Source organism: Ciconia boyciana, chromosome 7 (genome assembly GCF_034638445.1).
Source record: "Ciconia boyciana chromosome 7, ASM3463844v1, whole genome shotgun sequence".
Lineage (NCBI taxonomy): Eukaryota > Metazoa > Chordata > Aves > Ciconiiformes > Ciconiidae > Ciconia > Ciconia boyciana.
Window position 1 is genome coordinate 61,991,406 of NC_132940.1, and position 14,902 is coordinate 62,006,307.

General features: G+C 40.2%; 1 protein-coding gene across 1 annotated transcript; it reads right to left on the minus strand.

The window, feature by feature from the left end:
* Window positions 1-5,361: 5,361 nt before the first annotated feature.
* Window positions 5,362-14,590, minus strand: SAMD7 (sterile alpha motif domain containing 7). Its single transcript, XM_072868760.1, has 8 exons — window positions 14,488-14,590; window positions 13,634-13,760; window positions 13,356-13,492; window positions 12,143-12,221; window positions 8,914-9,590; window positions 7,462-7,583; window positions 6,573-6,683; window positions 5,362-5,634 (listed from the first exon to the last, which is right to left on the minus strand). The coding sequence occupies exons 1-8, from the start codon at window positions 14,588-14,590 to the stop codon at window positions 5,362-5,364; spliced, it is 1,629 nt and encodes a 542-aa protein (XP_072724861.1).
* Between the last annotated feature and the right edge of the window lie 312 nt (window positions 14,591-14,902).

A 14,902-nucleotide genomic window follows, 5' to 3' on the forward strand; every position in this document is an offset into this window, starting at 1 on the left:
GCATTAGGAAAAACAAATTGTTATTATTTTATGAAATCATACATTTGTGGTTATGACTACAAGTGTTTGAGTTACAAATATTTGTTATATAAAAATGTGATTCTTGAGTTTACATCTCTCCAATTAACAGATTCAACCAGAAGCTGGAGATTGCTTTACAGACCACCTTTCAATGCAGACAATTTACAGACCACTGGAGGCCCATGAATCACAGACTGAGCAGCACTCCTCTCTAGCAGAGCTGTTTGAACCCTGTAACTGAAAGGTAATCAGCAAAGACAGAAACCAGATTGGCTTGATGCTTTCTTTTTTCCCCTTGGTCAGCAGTGCTTTTTCTGTTTGCTGTTTTGGTTGATTGATTTTTATTTCAGTAATTCATACACGCAGATGCCACATATATGTGTTTTTAAATTTTGATAAAGCAAATCATCTATTCATGTCTTCGCTGTACTATAGGAAAAAATACTGGTTCATTCTTTGTCCAACATGGTCAATAGGTTCCTCTTTTCTACAATCTAGATAAAAGACTTTGCATCCTCACCAACAGAGAAATTGTTGGTTCAAGAAGAACATGTGGATAAGTAGCAGAACTAATGTCTGTCTGGAAGAATACAGACTTAGGTAAATTTGGCAATGGGACAAAGGAAAAGACTGCATAAAGGCCAAATCAAGAGAATAATTTTGTGGCCTCAATATAAGTGATAGTAGGAGCAAAGCCTTCCCAAAGAAAGAAGAGAGATATGCAAGTGCAAATGCAGAAAACACCCCCCCCCCAAAAAAACCCCACCCCAAACAAACGAAAAGGGAGAGGTGAGTTTTTCCCTTACCATAACATGTATTCTTATTATACTGAAATTGCAATAGCAATATAGCTATAGCTGTTTATTATAGCATGAAGTGTTTACTCAAAACCAAGCAGCACAGGTAGCAGAACCCTGATGAACACCCAGCCTCATAGAGCTGACTTGTTATTTTCCAGTGAACAATAAAGGGCTTAGACAGGACATTTATGATGCCATTATCAGAGCAAGATACCAAACCAAGAGCTGTATCTAGTTTTGGGTGCTTTTCTGTGAAATGTCTGATGTTGAAGGTGACTCAAAACACTACACAACCAATCAACATTATATTAGGGTATTTGGAAAGTCTAAAATATGAGAAGTGTCTACTTAGTTTAAAAAATAGAGGTGATTTTAAAAACTGGAGGTGATTATTTTTTCTGTTTCACACTCAAAGGATAAATTAAAATTCTGAAAACTATTTTGCGGAAGATTCACAATTGTATAAGGTCTTAGAATACTAAGTTTTGTAAAGTCCATATGTGGATATGAATCAGTTCAAAGGCCTTGTGGACCTAGCTGCCTGTTCTTGTTTTCATGTGCTTGATTAGAATGACTGCCTGACTTGGACCAGGTGGGAATTCTGCCTAACTGTTGTATATTAATAGCATTTTTTAGAGATTTTCACCTGGGGAATTGAGCAGAGAATGATCTGTTTAGGTCTGTATGAATATGTATTCCACATCATCATCCCATGCAGCAATCATGAGGTCAGAAACACAGGTTGTGGTAGGAAGGACAAGCCATTTCTTCTTTTTCAGGACTTTCCTAAATCTGTTATTTATATTACAGAACCATTTTGTTATATGTTAGCTATACTTTTTTATTTATCTTGTCTTTAACCTTGGCCCTTTAAAAAAAAGGAAATGGAAGTCCCTGTCCCTAGGAGCCTACACATTTAGTGTAGATACAGACAAAATCGGATACTTCTACATCATCTCATAAAAAACATTTTCTTCTTCATTAACCACATCACTATTACAGACTAATACAGCAATAGATGTTAAGTGAAACATTTCTAATGATGCCACATGTATTAAAATACATAATCTGCATCCCATTGTGATTTTAGTGGCATAACAGAAAAAATGAATGCAGTGGTGGCATAGGTACCAGAAAGTCATTAAGTAGCACAGTTCTGCCAGCTTTTTTACGTACTTGTGATTGCTAGCCTCACCCCTCTGCAGCTGGAATAAGCATTAAAAGCCAAAAAAGAACACGTAGCTGCTGAGAATCAGTAAGGCCTCAATGTTTACATATAAGCATAATTCCTGAAAACACATCAAAATCTGAAAATATGGCTATCTCTACTGATTCTATGTCTTTTTTAAATTTTTACCCTTTTTTTCCCCCCCATTCTCTCTGAAGTGTTTGTAGGAGAGAAAACATTCATTACCAGTGGTATTTCCTTCATCAGAAATAGAATCAATTATGTCCGTTTAGGTGAATTCCTTTCCTTCCTATTTCACTCTACAGCTGTATGCAGTCCAGGCTTTATTGCATTTTTGCTGCTTCAGGACATCTGCCCCCCAGTATAGGAAGCCATGAAGTTATTCTTTTTGTCAATTTTGGGAAGAAGAGTCCAGGATGTGCAAAGGATCGTATGGTTTTTTTAATTGCAGTAGTACCAGACTGCAAAGTTTGCATCCCAGCTTTCTCTGCTTCTGGCGTTGTTCATGCCCGAGCCATTTACAAAATAGTCACACTCTTCAGAACCAGATTTCAACCTTTCTTCCCTGGCATATGGGATTTCAAGTCAAGCTCCTCTGCTGTTACTTTAGAAAAACAAGTTCAGTTTCTTCATACCCTTGCTCTTAACAGGCCACCTGTACTTCAAGCGTGCCGCATTTCACTTTGGAGGGATAGTAGGTAACCTCTCGTAGCTTTGCAGCGACATCTCCTGGCCTCATTGACCTGGAAACGTATCAGAGATTCCTCTTCTAGGGTGGAGAAGCTCTCATGTGGATTAAGTCAAGTATTTCCTACAATGAGGAAGTAGGATGCCGTTGGAAAGCCAATTAATTAACTGTGTTTAATTAGATAAGTGACATTGTCAACATGATTGTCAGTTGTACAAAAAAATAATTTAGAAATTGTTTCAGATACTAAACAGAATTGGTGTCTCCGATTTTTTTTTTTTAACAAGCACTTTTACTATATAAAAATATTTTATTTTTCCCCGTGATATATGAACAATCTAGGTCAAAAAAACTCCAAACACAACAGTTAAATCTACTGGAAAAGTAAAACATCTTTTCTGGTGTAATTAATCCGAGATGTTACGTGTTAGAATAACAGGTAACAGCATTTCAAACAGAATATGATTTTTTACACTGACAATTGTGTTTCATCCAAAATCTGAAAAAGTAAACATTTACATTACCAAATTCAACATAAAACTCTCCAAGCTGCCTTACTAAGTTTTAAAGCCATGAAAATATGTGGAAAAGTTAGTGAAGAGAACAGAGATTAACACTTTTTGAAATTAATTGAGACAAAATTAACAGCAAACTAATTGCTAGTCCAAGATTAATATTGCTGTTGTACATCTTTTAAACAGTCTTATGGAGTTATATTTAAACTTTCCATCTTGAGGTTGTAATTTTGCTTTTTTTGAACACTATTGAGTATTCAGTAAATAGTTCCTTATAGGAAAAATACCCACAGATGATGCATAAGACATAATCCAGACTCCTGGGAAAGCCTCCCATTATTTCACCAGATCACAGATGTAAAGGTCAGCACTTCACTTAGGAGGGGATTACTTCAGGGTCTGTCTGCAACTTTGGAGTATTTTGCTGCATAGCATACCACCCTTTTGCATTGGGCCTTACTGGATTTTATCGATTATCCCTAAAATCGTATGCTCCAGTCACAGTATTTGGAGATACATGCACAGAGCCCAAAACTGCCATAACTGGTGTCAGCGGCAGTTTTCAGTGAAAGCAGGATCAGACTCTACTCCTTTTACAGAAAGACTTTGCTAGTTCAGAAAAGGAGTACTATAGGTATTTGTCCTTCTCAAGGCTGCAAAGTTGGGACAGTATAGTAAGATGAACATCTTAAGTTGCTGTTGCAAACATATAAGCACGTATTATCTAGTGCACAAATATACCAAAGATATGAACTAATTTATCTCAGGCTAAAATAAAAGAGCAGGTGCCCACAGTCTAAAATATGAGAATACTCCCTCTCCTTGTGTGTTTAGATACCCACAATCTAAACAGCAGTGTACCTCTTGGTTTTTAAGTACTTGAGGCCACACAAACTAAACGTAAGGGGAGAGAATCTAAAGTAGCAATATACAGCAGATCCGCAATCTATCAACCCTCAATTTACAGAGATTAATTTTATCAAAAATATTTGTGTGTCCTTTGGAGTAAAGAAGTGTTCTTGCAAGGAGGAGAGTGAAAGACAGCACTGTAGTATACTGACTTCCAAAGCCTAAGTGGAAGACCAGTGTGTGACCAAACCCCTAAAGAGGGAATAAAGGTAATTCACACAGAAATCATAATAAATGCTGGGGATTTATCCCTAGCTAAAAACTCTATTTTGTGGTTCTTCTTTGTTGTGAGGTAATGAATCATCAGTAGCAGAAGTGAGGGAAAAGGGTATTTTTGCAGAGAAAAGGGAGCTTTCGGGCTAAAATTGATGGCCTCTTCCAAAATGAAGAACACTGAGCATGCTGCTGACTGAAGGGCTTTCCGTGGCTTGCCCAGGTGAGCTGAGGGGAAGGGTGCTGTGGCAGAAGTTAGCAGGAGCCAGGTGGCTTTGAGCCTGCTGCCTGCAGGATCGTTACTGTCCCAGTGACTGGGCTTCATGGCGGAGTCTGCTGATGCTTCCTCCTAACCTCAGCTCCGCTCAGCCGTGCAATCACGCAAAGCAAATTCAAACCCCATCAATAAGAATGCCTCAGAATAATTAAAATTGCTGTTGCACACGGTATTTTCATGTCCAGGGTTTAATCCGTGTATCTCATCTATACCCTGTATACCCTTCCCAGGCACTTAGAAAGGCTTAGTTCTAGAATAGCAATGGAATTAACTCCAATTGCTGAGTCTAGGGTATATTTCTCTATATTTTGCAGGTAATTCCATACTCTCCCAATGAATTCCGTACAAATTTTCTGTATAAATTTTGTTCAACAGAACCAGAAGTCAGCTATATGTGGAAGCTGTAACTTTTCCTTGTAGTTTCTCAGCAGGAACACACTGTGAGACAGACAGCACACTCTGAGTCTCTGACAGATTTCAGTGATCACACTGGACTTTAATGAAAAATTAAATTTACCTGTTAACTGTACTGGTATTCTTTTCAACAAATTGCACTTGAAAGTAATTGCACTAACAGGTAGTTGCATTTTTTGAATGCTTTTCAGATACCATACTTCCTCATGCTGCATTTGCAGCTTATTTCATTTAGCCCCAGTCATACAGAGGTTTCGGGATGTAGCTATCTTCTCAAACACTTTGCAACTAGAGGTTCCTGTATTACTAAAAACATTTTATGTCCTGGAATCAGCTCAACTTTTCTGAAAAGTGATCATCTGGAAGTCAGCCTGAGATCCAGCTGTGTCACATGGATTTTCCCTGCTGTCTGAAATGATCTGTTCCACTGCTTTTGAAGTTTCTGGGTCCTGAGAGCAGGGACTATCCAGCGTATCGCCACTGCTGTTGCAGTGAAGAGGGGAGGCTATGTCGGAGGGCTGATCTGAGGGTTTGCCTGCAGCAGGTGGCAGGGGCACGGACAGAGGAAGATTCATCATGTAGAACACATTGCCCAGTCGTCGAGACACCTTTAAAGACAAAAGCACAGTTGAAGCAATTGCTTCTTGAGATAGTGTTAAAGCCATTAAACATCAAGGCTGACTGTCATGTAGCAACGCCAGGGACATCCAGGAGATCCCAACCATCTCAAAGGGTTATCAGTGGTTAGCAGAAGTGAAAAAAAGCTCTTCCATTTTCCCTCTCTCATATTTTTATAGGCCCAGGTTCTTGTGGAAGGAGCTTGGCAATACTCAGCTTGGGAAACGGCCCAGTGTGCTGGGCCTGACAGCAGGCTCCTCTTGCTCTCTAGGTGCTGTAGCACCATGGGACAGAGGGGCGGCAAACTGCCAGCCAGGAGCGGGGAAGGTGGTTTTAATGAGCAAAGAGTGAGAGACAGCAAGGGGTTAAAGAAAAGGAAAAGAACCAGGCAACAATAGAAGCACACAGAGAGTTGATATTACTGGATGAAATTAAGAGCAGAAAACTTTAAACATAGAGGGACAGCCTGTCTATGAAACATGTAAGATTATACTCCCAGAAAGGCTGTAGAAACCTCTGCTTGGCATGTTTTAAAAGCCAGGTTGGAGCAAAAGCAAGTATGCATCAGAGCAGTTCTTACCAGCTGGGAAGGGAAAAGAGGAGTGAAACTGAGTTAATTCATCAAACACATCTTTTCCATTTCCAACCTCAGCCTAGTCTCCAGTGTTGTTGTATCCTGACTCCACTTTTAAGTGTCTCTCAAACTGTCAGTCCTAACCTCCCCTGAGAGCCTCCCTGCATGCTGTTATAACATTCAGAGAAACAAAAGAAAACTGTGCTGGAGTAATTTTTTTTCTCCTAATATTATGGTAGTTACCTTACCAGTGAGAAAAAATGTGTTTTAGTTTGGAAAAATTCCATCCTGTTAACTTCTGACTCTTTCACGTCTCTGTGACTTGCCATTTTGGCATATATTTAATGGTCATACCTGAGAGCGGATTTTTAATGCTGGTCCGAGTTTTAATCCCATTGTATCCAGGAGATGTTCCTCTGTTAGCAGTGGGAGGGTTTCTCCATCAATAGCGTGGTCTTTAAATAACTTAATGAAACGATAAAACACATCATGGTGTGCTAAAACAAACTTCACTGGTTATTTTTTATGCTTAATCCTGAAGCATAGACAATAAAAGGAGGAAATAATAATTTTAGTGTTTTACGTTCATATTTATCTCTTAACTGCAGCAGGAGGTCTCTTGTTTAGGCATGTGGATATCAGCACATTTGCCTGTAGCTTATCTACTTGTTCTTGGCAAGTGGGAACTTTGTAATATTTCAATGTTACTTAGTTCTTTTTTTGGTTTTTAGGAAGTGAGCAGCCTGCTACCAATGAAAGAATAGTGTTGATCTTATTAAGGCTTTACCAGGAATATACAAGATTTCAACCTCTTTGCTTGCATTTCTAATGGTATTTCATTTTTCAGATGGAATGATGCCTATAAGAGCTCAGGGGTGGTAGGTGGGTTATACCAATATCCAAGAATGCAAAATTGCTTTAATCTGCATAAAAATTTTGCCGGGCATGTGGAGTGAAAAAATTAAGATATTTTTCTTATACTATTGTTTTGCTGCTGGTCCTCCTAGTATGTGCCATGACCAATGACTCCAGATTGCAGCAGAAGGGCAGGTAACCTCTCAGAGCACGGACTGCCTTTCCCTTTAAGAAGCAAGTGGCTTCATATGTTGAAGCACAATGAAAACTATTATTACGTTTGTAACTTTGTGACAACCAGTTAACCTCTAGCATTTACATTTGTTTGATGACCTTTAAATCTAGATGGTCCTAAAGACCTGAAAATGTGATGAATGTTTATAATCACCTGGGCATAATCTGAACAGCCTGGGAGGCTAACGATGAAGTTGTATACATCATCAACAGTCCACTTGCGAATGTCTTCAATGGCAGAAATGTCTTCTCCATTCAGGATCAGGCCATGTGCTCCTTTGAGGAGGAAACACGAATGTTACGTTTGTAGGACTTTGCTGGCAAATCAATAGAAAATGACTGTTAACATAAGAATTTTTACACTTCTCCAGAACCTAATATATTAACAGCAGTGTGTAGCCACAGACAGATACAGGAGTCCTAGACACCAAAATCACCCTATAGACAGTAGTAGCTGATTCTAGAGGGTTTTCTTTTGGTGGCTTCTTTTGTTTACTGCTGGCACTGTACATACCAATTACTACACATACAAATCATACTGCAGTATTTTCTCTAATGAGTACATTACACAATGCTTTGAATCTTTAGACTTTACTGTTATTTTAACTTAACTAATACCTCAGTAGAACAGAACCAAGCCTTTGCTAGCCCATCATGCCTACTGTGAGTTAGAAGGACATATAGAAAAGCTATTGGCAGAAGAGAGAGGCTAGCTCACAATTTCATTCAGCAAGTTTGCTTATTTTAATTGAAATTCCCTTTGCAGACAGAAACTGAATACTTGATGTGCATTATATATTTTGCAGTGATACAGTATGTCTTTGGTAGATTATCCTGAACAAACACCCCAGCCTGTTCTCATTTCAGGTAATGGGAAGCTTTGCAGGGCTCATCCACTGGCAGTGGTGCATTTAACAAGAGCTGCAAAGCTTTAGAAACAATGATTCTTGCACAGTGGCTGGAGAGGCCTGTGTCTTACACTCTGTTCTTGGGGAGGTCAAGTATCAGGGATAAGTTTGTTCCTAAATGAGTGCAGCTTCTAAGGGGATTCCTTGTCCTGTTTGACACACATAGGGATTATGATCAGTATATTGCGTGCTGCTATGTTTCTCCCCGACCACCAGAAGGAGAAGAGAGAATGTAACATGTTGAACAGAATTGCGGAGAACCTCAAGGTGCTGCTAACTTGACAGCTTAGGGGTGACAAGTGTGTTGTCCCCAGGGACTGATATAAACACAGGATGACATCTTACAGCGGTATAGTGTATGGCACAGAGCATTGAAACAGTTAGGAGGCTGCTTTGTGACTTTTTGCTGTTCGATTGCGTTGTCCTGCAAAGTAAAGCACTGCTACCTAAGACGCTGAAACTTCCATTATACCAGCAAGCAGCAGAGTTTGCAGGTAGGGAAAACCACTCTTCACCTTTGCTGACTTGGATTTACCAAGTTATTACTATTTGCAGCATATGAATTCTACATTTAGTTGCCATGACTCTTATCATACCAAAAATTTGCTTAAAACAGAGGGAAGAAATAAGAGAGCAAATAAATAAAATTAAATAATATCAACATGCCACTGTAACTGTAATCTGGAGACTTCACAAACCTGAAGGGAGCAATGGGTTGCTAGGTACTGGAAATCCATATGGTAACGCTGAGAATGGGATTGCAGAAGGGTACATGTACTTGTCATCAAAAGCAGCACAGGAGCTATTAGATTCCTTCTCATTTGTGTTGCTGCAGCTGTTGGTTTCAGCAGAAATTTCATGAGTGGCACAGTTTTTTCTCAAGCTTTGTTCAAACTCTTTACAGTTTTTGGCAACTGCAGATGGCTCAGTCTGGTTTTTGCTTTGTTCATGTTTGTTTGGTGTCTCCACCTCTGCTTCTTTCTTGTCTTTCTCATCATCCGCTGCAGCTGAAGCAGGGTCTGTAGTTTTGTCATCAGCTTGGTTCTTTGTGCCATTGGCACTACAGTCTGCAGTTTTGTGATTTCCAGCTCTTCTCCCCGGTCGACGTCCCCTCTCCCTTTGCAAAGTGCTGACTGGAGGGTATGGGCTGGTTGCCATGAGCATAGTGTTGCCATGAATTTCATCGAGGGTGGTACGATTAACATATAAGTCACTGGGAAGATGGCCTTCAGGTAGTCTGTGCCTGCCACGGAAAGCAATGGGACTAGCTGGCATCCCATGGTAAAGGAAAGGTGCTTCCAGGCCCAGTAGCCCTTTCCGATGAGCTTTCTCCATTTCTTTTTGCTGAAAAATAGCACTCATCTCCATTTCCATCCTGAGAGACACACAGAGCACAAGCAGTTAGGGCAGCTCAGTTCCTTCATCACCTCTTTTTTTCAATGGTAGATTGAAACTCAGATAGTTGAATAGGTAAGATAACTGCTTTTCTTCTCTCTCCCCTATATTGCTGTGTGTGAGAGGTCACAAACTGCAGGTGGAATGGCAAACCTGGCTATATTTAATGTGCTGCCAGGTACATATAGTAAACTAAAAGGAAGAAAAAGTATGTCTTCCATGTGATGCCTCTGGATAATATTTCAGACAAAAAAAGTGTTATTTGTGTATTGACAATCCAGGCATTATTACAGTGATTATGCTCACTTGGGATTTGGAAAATTGTCGCCAGGGTTATGAGGGTCAAAGACTAAAGAAAATAAGTGATTTACATGACCAATCAGAAAATTATACTGAAAACTGGAAAATGGCAGTGATATTGTAAGTGATAAAGAACTAGAATTATATTATCTATGGAACCTGTGCACACATTCGAGTAAGCTAATGTGAGTAAGTCTCTTGAGTAACTCTCCATAGTGCCTGGCACATGAGCATGGCTCTGAGAGTGTGAAAGGGTGAGATCCTGGTGGTCAGTGTTCAACCAATCTCCCTCCTCCCTCCTCGTGGATAAAGCCAATGCTCCAGGGTCTGTGCCAGCTTCCTGCCCCAGCATAGCAGGTAGGAGGGCTTAGCAAGTGAGATACAGAGAATCCAAGGAGTACTATGTGTCTCCATTGTACCAACCTTTGCTGGCATCAGCTTCTCTGGAGCCAAGCTAGTGATCAAACAGAAAGCTCCTAGAGCTCTGCAGCTTCAGCTGGAGCTCAGAGATGGGAGAAGTGAGCCAATCTACCAGGCACAAACCAGAAATGGTTCAGCCTGCCTTCCTTGCTTTGAGGAGCTTTCAGTGGGACATTCTTTGGAAAAGGGCTTGTGAGGGCAGCCAAGCCTTTAAAGTGCACTAAGATAGCTTTCTTAACACTGCAATGAGGATTACAGGACAGAGAGAGTCTGACTTTTAGGAGACTTCTCATTAATGTAAAATTGTCAGGAAAACAGTTTGGGAAAAAGGTATCTATTCAAGATGATTGTTGCGTGGAGGAATTAGTTGATCACTCCATAACATTCAGGGCTTTTTCTCTGCCCTCTTTTCATCTTTGCAACAACCTCCAAGTTACTAATTTTCTGCTTTCAGAGATCCAGTGGAAGTGTTTTGTCTATGTACCATGTCCTTGTACATCTTGCCCAATTGTCATTGCTCAAACACAGCTCTTGAGGTGGAGGTAAACAGCAAAGAGCATTACATTCCTGACTACTCCTCCAGATAAGAGAGTCTGCCCCTCTGAGGACCAGCAGACAGGGGATCACTGAGCTTTGGTATGAGGCAGACTCCCTTGAAGAACAAGGATTTGGGCCCAGGTGCTGAGCAGCAGAGCTGCAGCAAGTGCAGGATATTGTTTGCCAACACCTGATTTCTATAAAGGGTGAAAGGAGCCAGTGACACTCTAAAGGTGATGTGTGCTGCAGAAAGCAGTGTGGAGCTAGTGGAAATTGCCAGGATGGCAAAAGACAGGGGTAAAAGGTTATCTCATGGATTTGAGCTCAGTAATTTTATGTTGGGGTTTTCCTGGGTTTGGTGGGCTGAGGGAAGAGCCTGAACAGGCAGGCCTAGCTCTGATGTGGTTGAGGGGATATGTGCTGCCCCTGCTTGCTGCTAGCTCTTTTACTTGTTTTTCTCAGGGTTTTTGCCATGTGACAGGAACTATATGAAATGCATTGTTGATGCAAATCTTGTGTTTGGAGGAGTTCAGTAATCAAGCTTTGCTGACTGAAGAACTCAAAACACTTCTGTCACAATTCTCTTGAGATGCCTACTCAGAATTTATCTGTTCTTAGCTCTTAGTCTTACTGTGTGAGGGGTGCTGCCACTCAGTACTGTGCCAAAGCCTGGTGCAGGTGTAGTTGAGGTTAGAGTTAGTTCCTAAATGGAAATGGTGTGGCTGTGAGGGAGGGCACTGGTGGTTACTTAACCAGCTACTGATTACACTGAACCTGGTACAAATAACTGGACTCTCTATAGCCACCCTGACATTCAGACTATTTGGTTAAACTAGGAAAGCTGTCCACCCTGGTAGGGTGGAGACATAGCTAATCATCCCAAGGGCCCAGCTATAGAGGCTTAAAATGTTGTGTGTGATAGCATGCAGCTGTAAAGCTTGAATTTGTTTCTGACTTCTAGTAACTTCAGGGTGTTTGGATCCAGAGTTCAAGGGCTGGGGCTAAAGTTTGTAGCTTGTTTGTTTCTTTAACCAAGCTGAAGGGTTTGTTTATTTTTATTATATTATTTTAAGGCTAAAAGCAGAATAGGGGCAAGCAGAAAGTTCAGTAGCTTCAGAGATAATCGAGGACCCTCTGCTTCTCTGGGGGATTTGAAAAAGTATCTCAATCACTGTAAATAAAAACCTACAAGATGTCTGTAACTTAATCACTTCCATCTGCCTTTGCTGCCCTAATCCTGGCATGCACCTCAGAGCAAATCTTACTATTGATTACCTGGCAATGTTTTGCTTTTGAACCAGTTCCTGTCTTCTGGCCACAGCTTCCATGGATTCTGGTTGCAGAAAGCTATATCCTTAAAGGGAGGGGGGGGAAAAATAATGTTTAAAATTCACTTGTTTCCTCAAGCAAATACACAAACCCCAAAGCAATGCAGACACTTTAAAAAGCTTTTTAAGACTTGAACTATGTGCTTCGCCAGGAAGTTGATATGACTTCAAGTTAAATCCTATTTGTGTTCATTGCTTTGGTGGGAATATGTAGGAGAAATATGAAGTCCAGCATCAGGTGTTTGCAGGATCAGATCTGTAGTTAGGTATACCTACTATTATCCATAAAGGAAAGAGACAGCAGGGTGGTTTTATTTGGTGACTTATGTCTTTGAAGTACATATAGCTGCTCAGAAATTAATAACCAACTGTTAAGCAAAGCAAACCTGCTCCTTCAAGACTGTTTTCAGCCTAGATGCCATGTAATTTTAAATGACATATCCTCTTGAGGGAATCTCTTATTTGAGATCCACATTAGGGGGCGAAGAAAGCTGAAGCCAGAAATTCCTGTTTAAAAATCTATGTGGCATTGAGAATTTATTCACTCATCTCAAAGAAGGAATCTTAAGATATGACCTCTTTGTATAAAGTGATATGTAAATTTATGTGCAGCATGACGTGCGTGCCTCAGTTGTGTTGCCATGCTGTGATATCCAGCCTTCCCCTTAGAGCTGTGCCCTGTAATTTTGAGCCTTTATTAAAAGGATTTGTAGTTGCCCTACATGAGTAAAGTGGCACATGATATTATGATTAAAGAATATGATCAGTAAAGTAGTCTTTTAAAGCAGCCAATGCTCATACATGAGCAAGAGTTAAATGTAGCAAAAAGTGTTGTTAATTGGACTCATTTGTTTAGCTACAGCCTTCTGTTTAGGTGTGAAAATGCTTGGAAAATACAAAAGGAAAAGGAGAGAACACAAACATGCAAATGATTTTGAAAACAGTGTATTTAACAAAAGCTAAAATGGATGTGTTTCGACTTAAACTGGCACAGTTTAGAATTCCTGGTAGGCAGACAGCCTCCTTTCAGTGAGACTGTTTTTCCAAAGGAAATAAACTGTTATTGACACTACCGATAAACCTATGAAAAACTAGTAGGTGCAGTTTGCTTTCTCATTTACATGCTATCACTTTTCAGGATGCAGACAATGCTTCATTACCTGGCCCTGGGTAAACACGGTTGGACAATATGTTTGGCATGTTTGCGTGCTGTGGGACTGTGGGTCCAAGGTGGGATGCTATATGGATTTGTCTTGGGTCAGCTGATGCCATCATTTCAGTTGAAGGTAACAGATCTCTGAGAGGAAAAAAATACATTCAGATATGCAAAGGACATTGTTTATTTAAGAATAATCTAAGATCTTTATATACTCAGGTACAGCACATGCACAGTTATTCTTTAACTGCAGTGTTATAATAGAGAAATAGTGCAAAATACCTGTCTACCAGACGAGGCTCAAACTGGGAGGGAATCGCCTGCATTCTCTGCTGGCCTGCGCCCATTAGCTGAGGGTTTACTGCCATCAACTGATTTCTCATGAGCACCTCTTGCCGCTGCCGCAATTCTGACACAAAGCATATACAGTTCTGTTGTCCATGTAGTAAATTATACCGCAGACAGTATCACTTTCTAACTTTACCAGAAAAAATAGGTTTTTTTTCCTCAAGTGTCAGCATTTTAGTATGAGTTAGCAAATCACACTTTTTTTTAATAGCAACAACTAAAAAAGAAGACATTTCCACTGCCACCTTATCCACATTGTTTAAATAATGTAGTTTTATACAAACTGCAGTAAAAATAAACAGAATGCGCACAGTCAAGTGCACCAAAGGACAATTTACTATCGACAATAATTCATATATCACTATTAAACAGAAGAGAATAGCCATGAATGTCAGGTTCTCTGCTTGAGAGAGTTTTCATTTCTAATACAGTTTTATTTTTAGAAATATCTTATTAGGTGGAACCTGCCTTGTCATGAGACAGCAGCTCTAGAAGAGCCTGCAGTGGTGAGCCAGAACATCATGATGTCCAGCTATGGCTTTTGTTGCTGAGTTCCTGTGTGAGCTTGACTCTCCAGATGCTTAGCATCTCTTGGTCAGATTCTGAATGCCAAGAATCCCCCGTGTTAACTTTTAATTACCTTAAGAGAAATGTTTCTCCAGTTACTCCTAAGACAAATTTGAGATACCTTTTAAAGACATTAAACCTGTTGCTGGCTGTTTCTTGTACCTTGTACAAATATTAGCAATCCTATAACCAAATGCGCAGTTAGGTTTCTTCCTGCTTACCTCCTGCTGCCATGCCACTTGCTAATCGGTATAAGTGCTTTTCTTCTAGTGTTCCTTGTTCCCCCAGGATAGACATTTTTCTCATGTGATCTCGTGGAGTCATGCTGCAAGGAGACAGCAACAACTTTTCTGTTGTACAGAACTGAATCAGCAGGCCCAAAGAAAAGAATAAGACATTCAACAATGTAAGAAACAGAGCAGGTTATACAAGTTATTTCTCAAATAAGCAGGTAGTCCTTCTGCCAGTCACAGCTGTACCCTTCAGTGCTTGTGGATTGTATTGGTTACCATACAGAAACTTTCAGTTTTCAGGACAATGCAAATGTTGCCCTTGTTTATACTGAGTTGTTCAGTGTCCTTGGGTCTTGCTATGCAAGGTAAGTCAGGATGTTGGGAAATATCAGCCGCTCAGAAG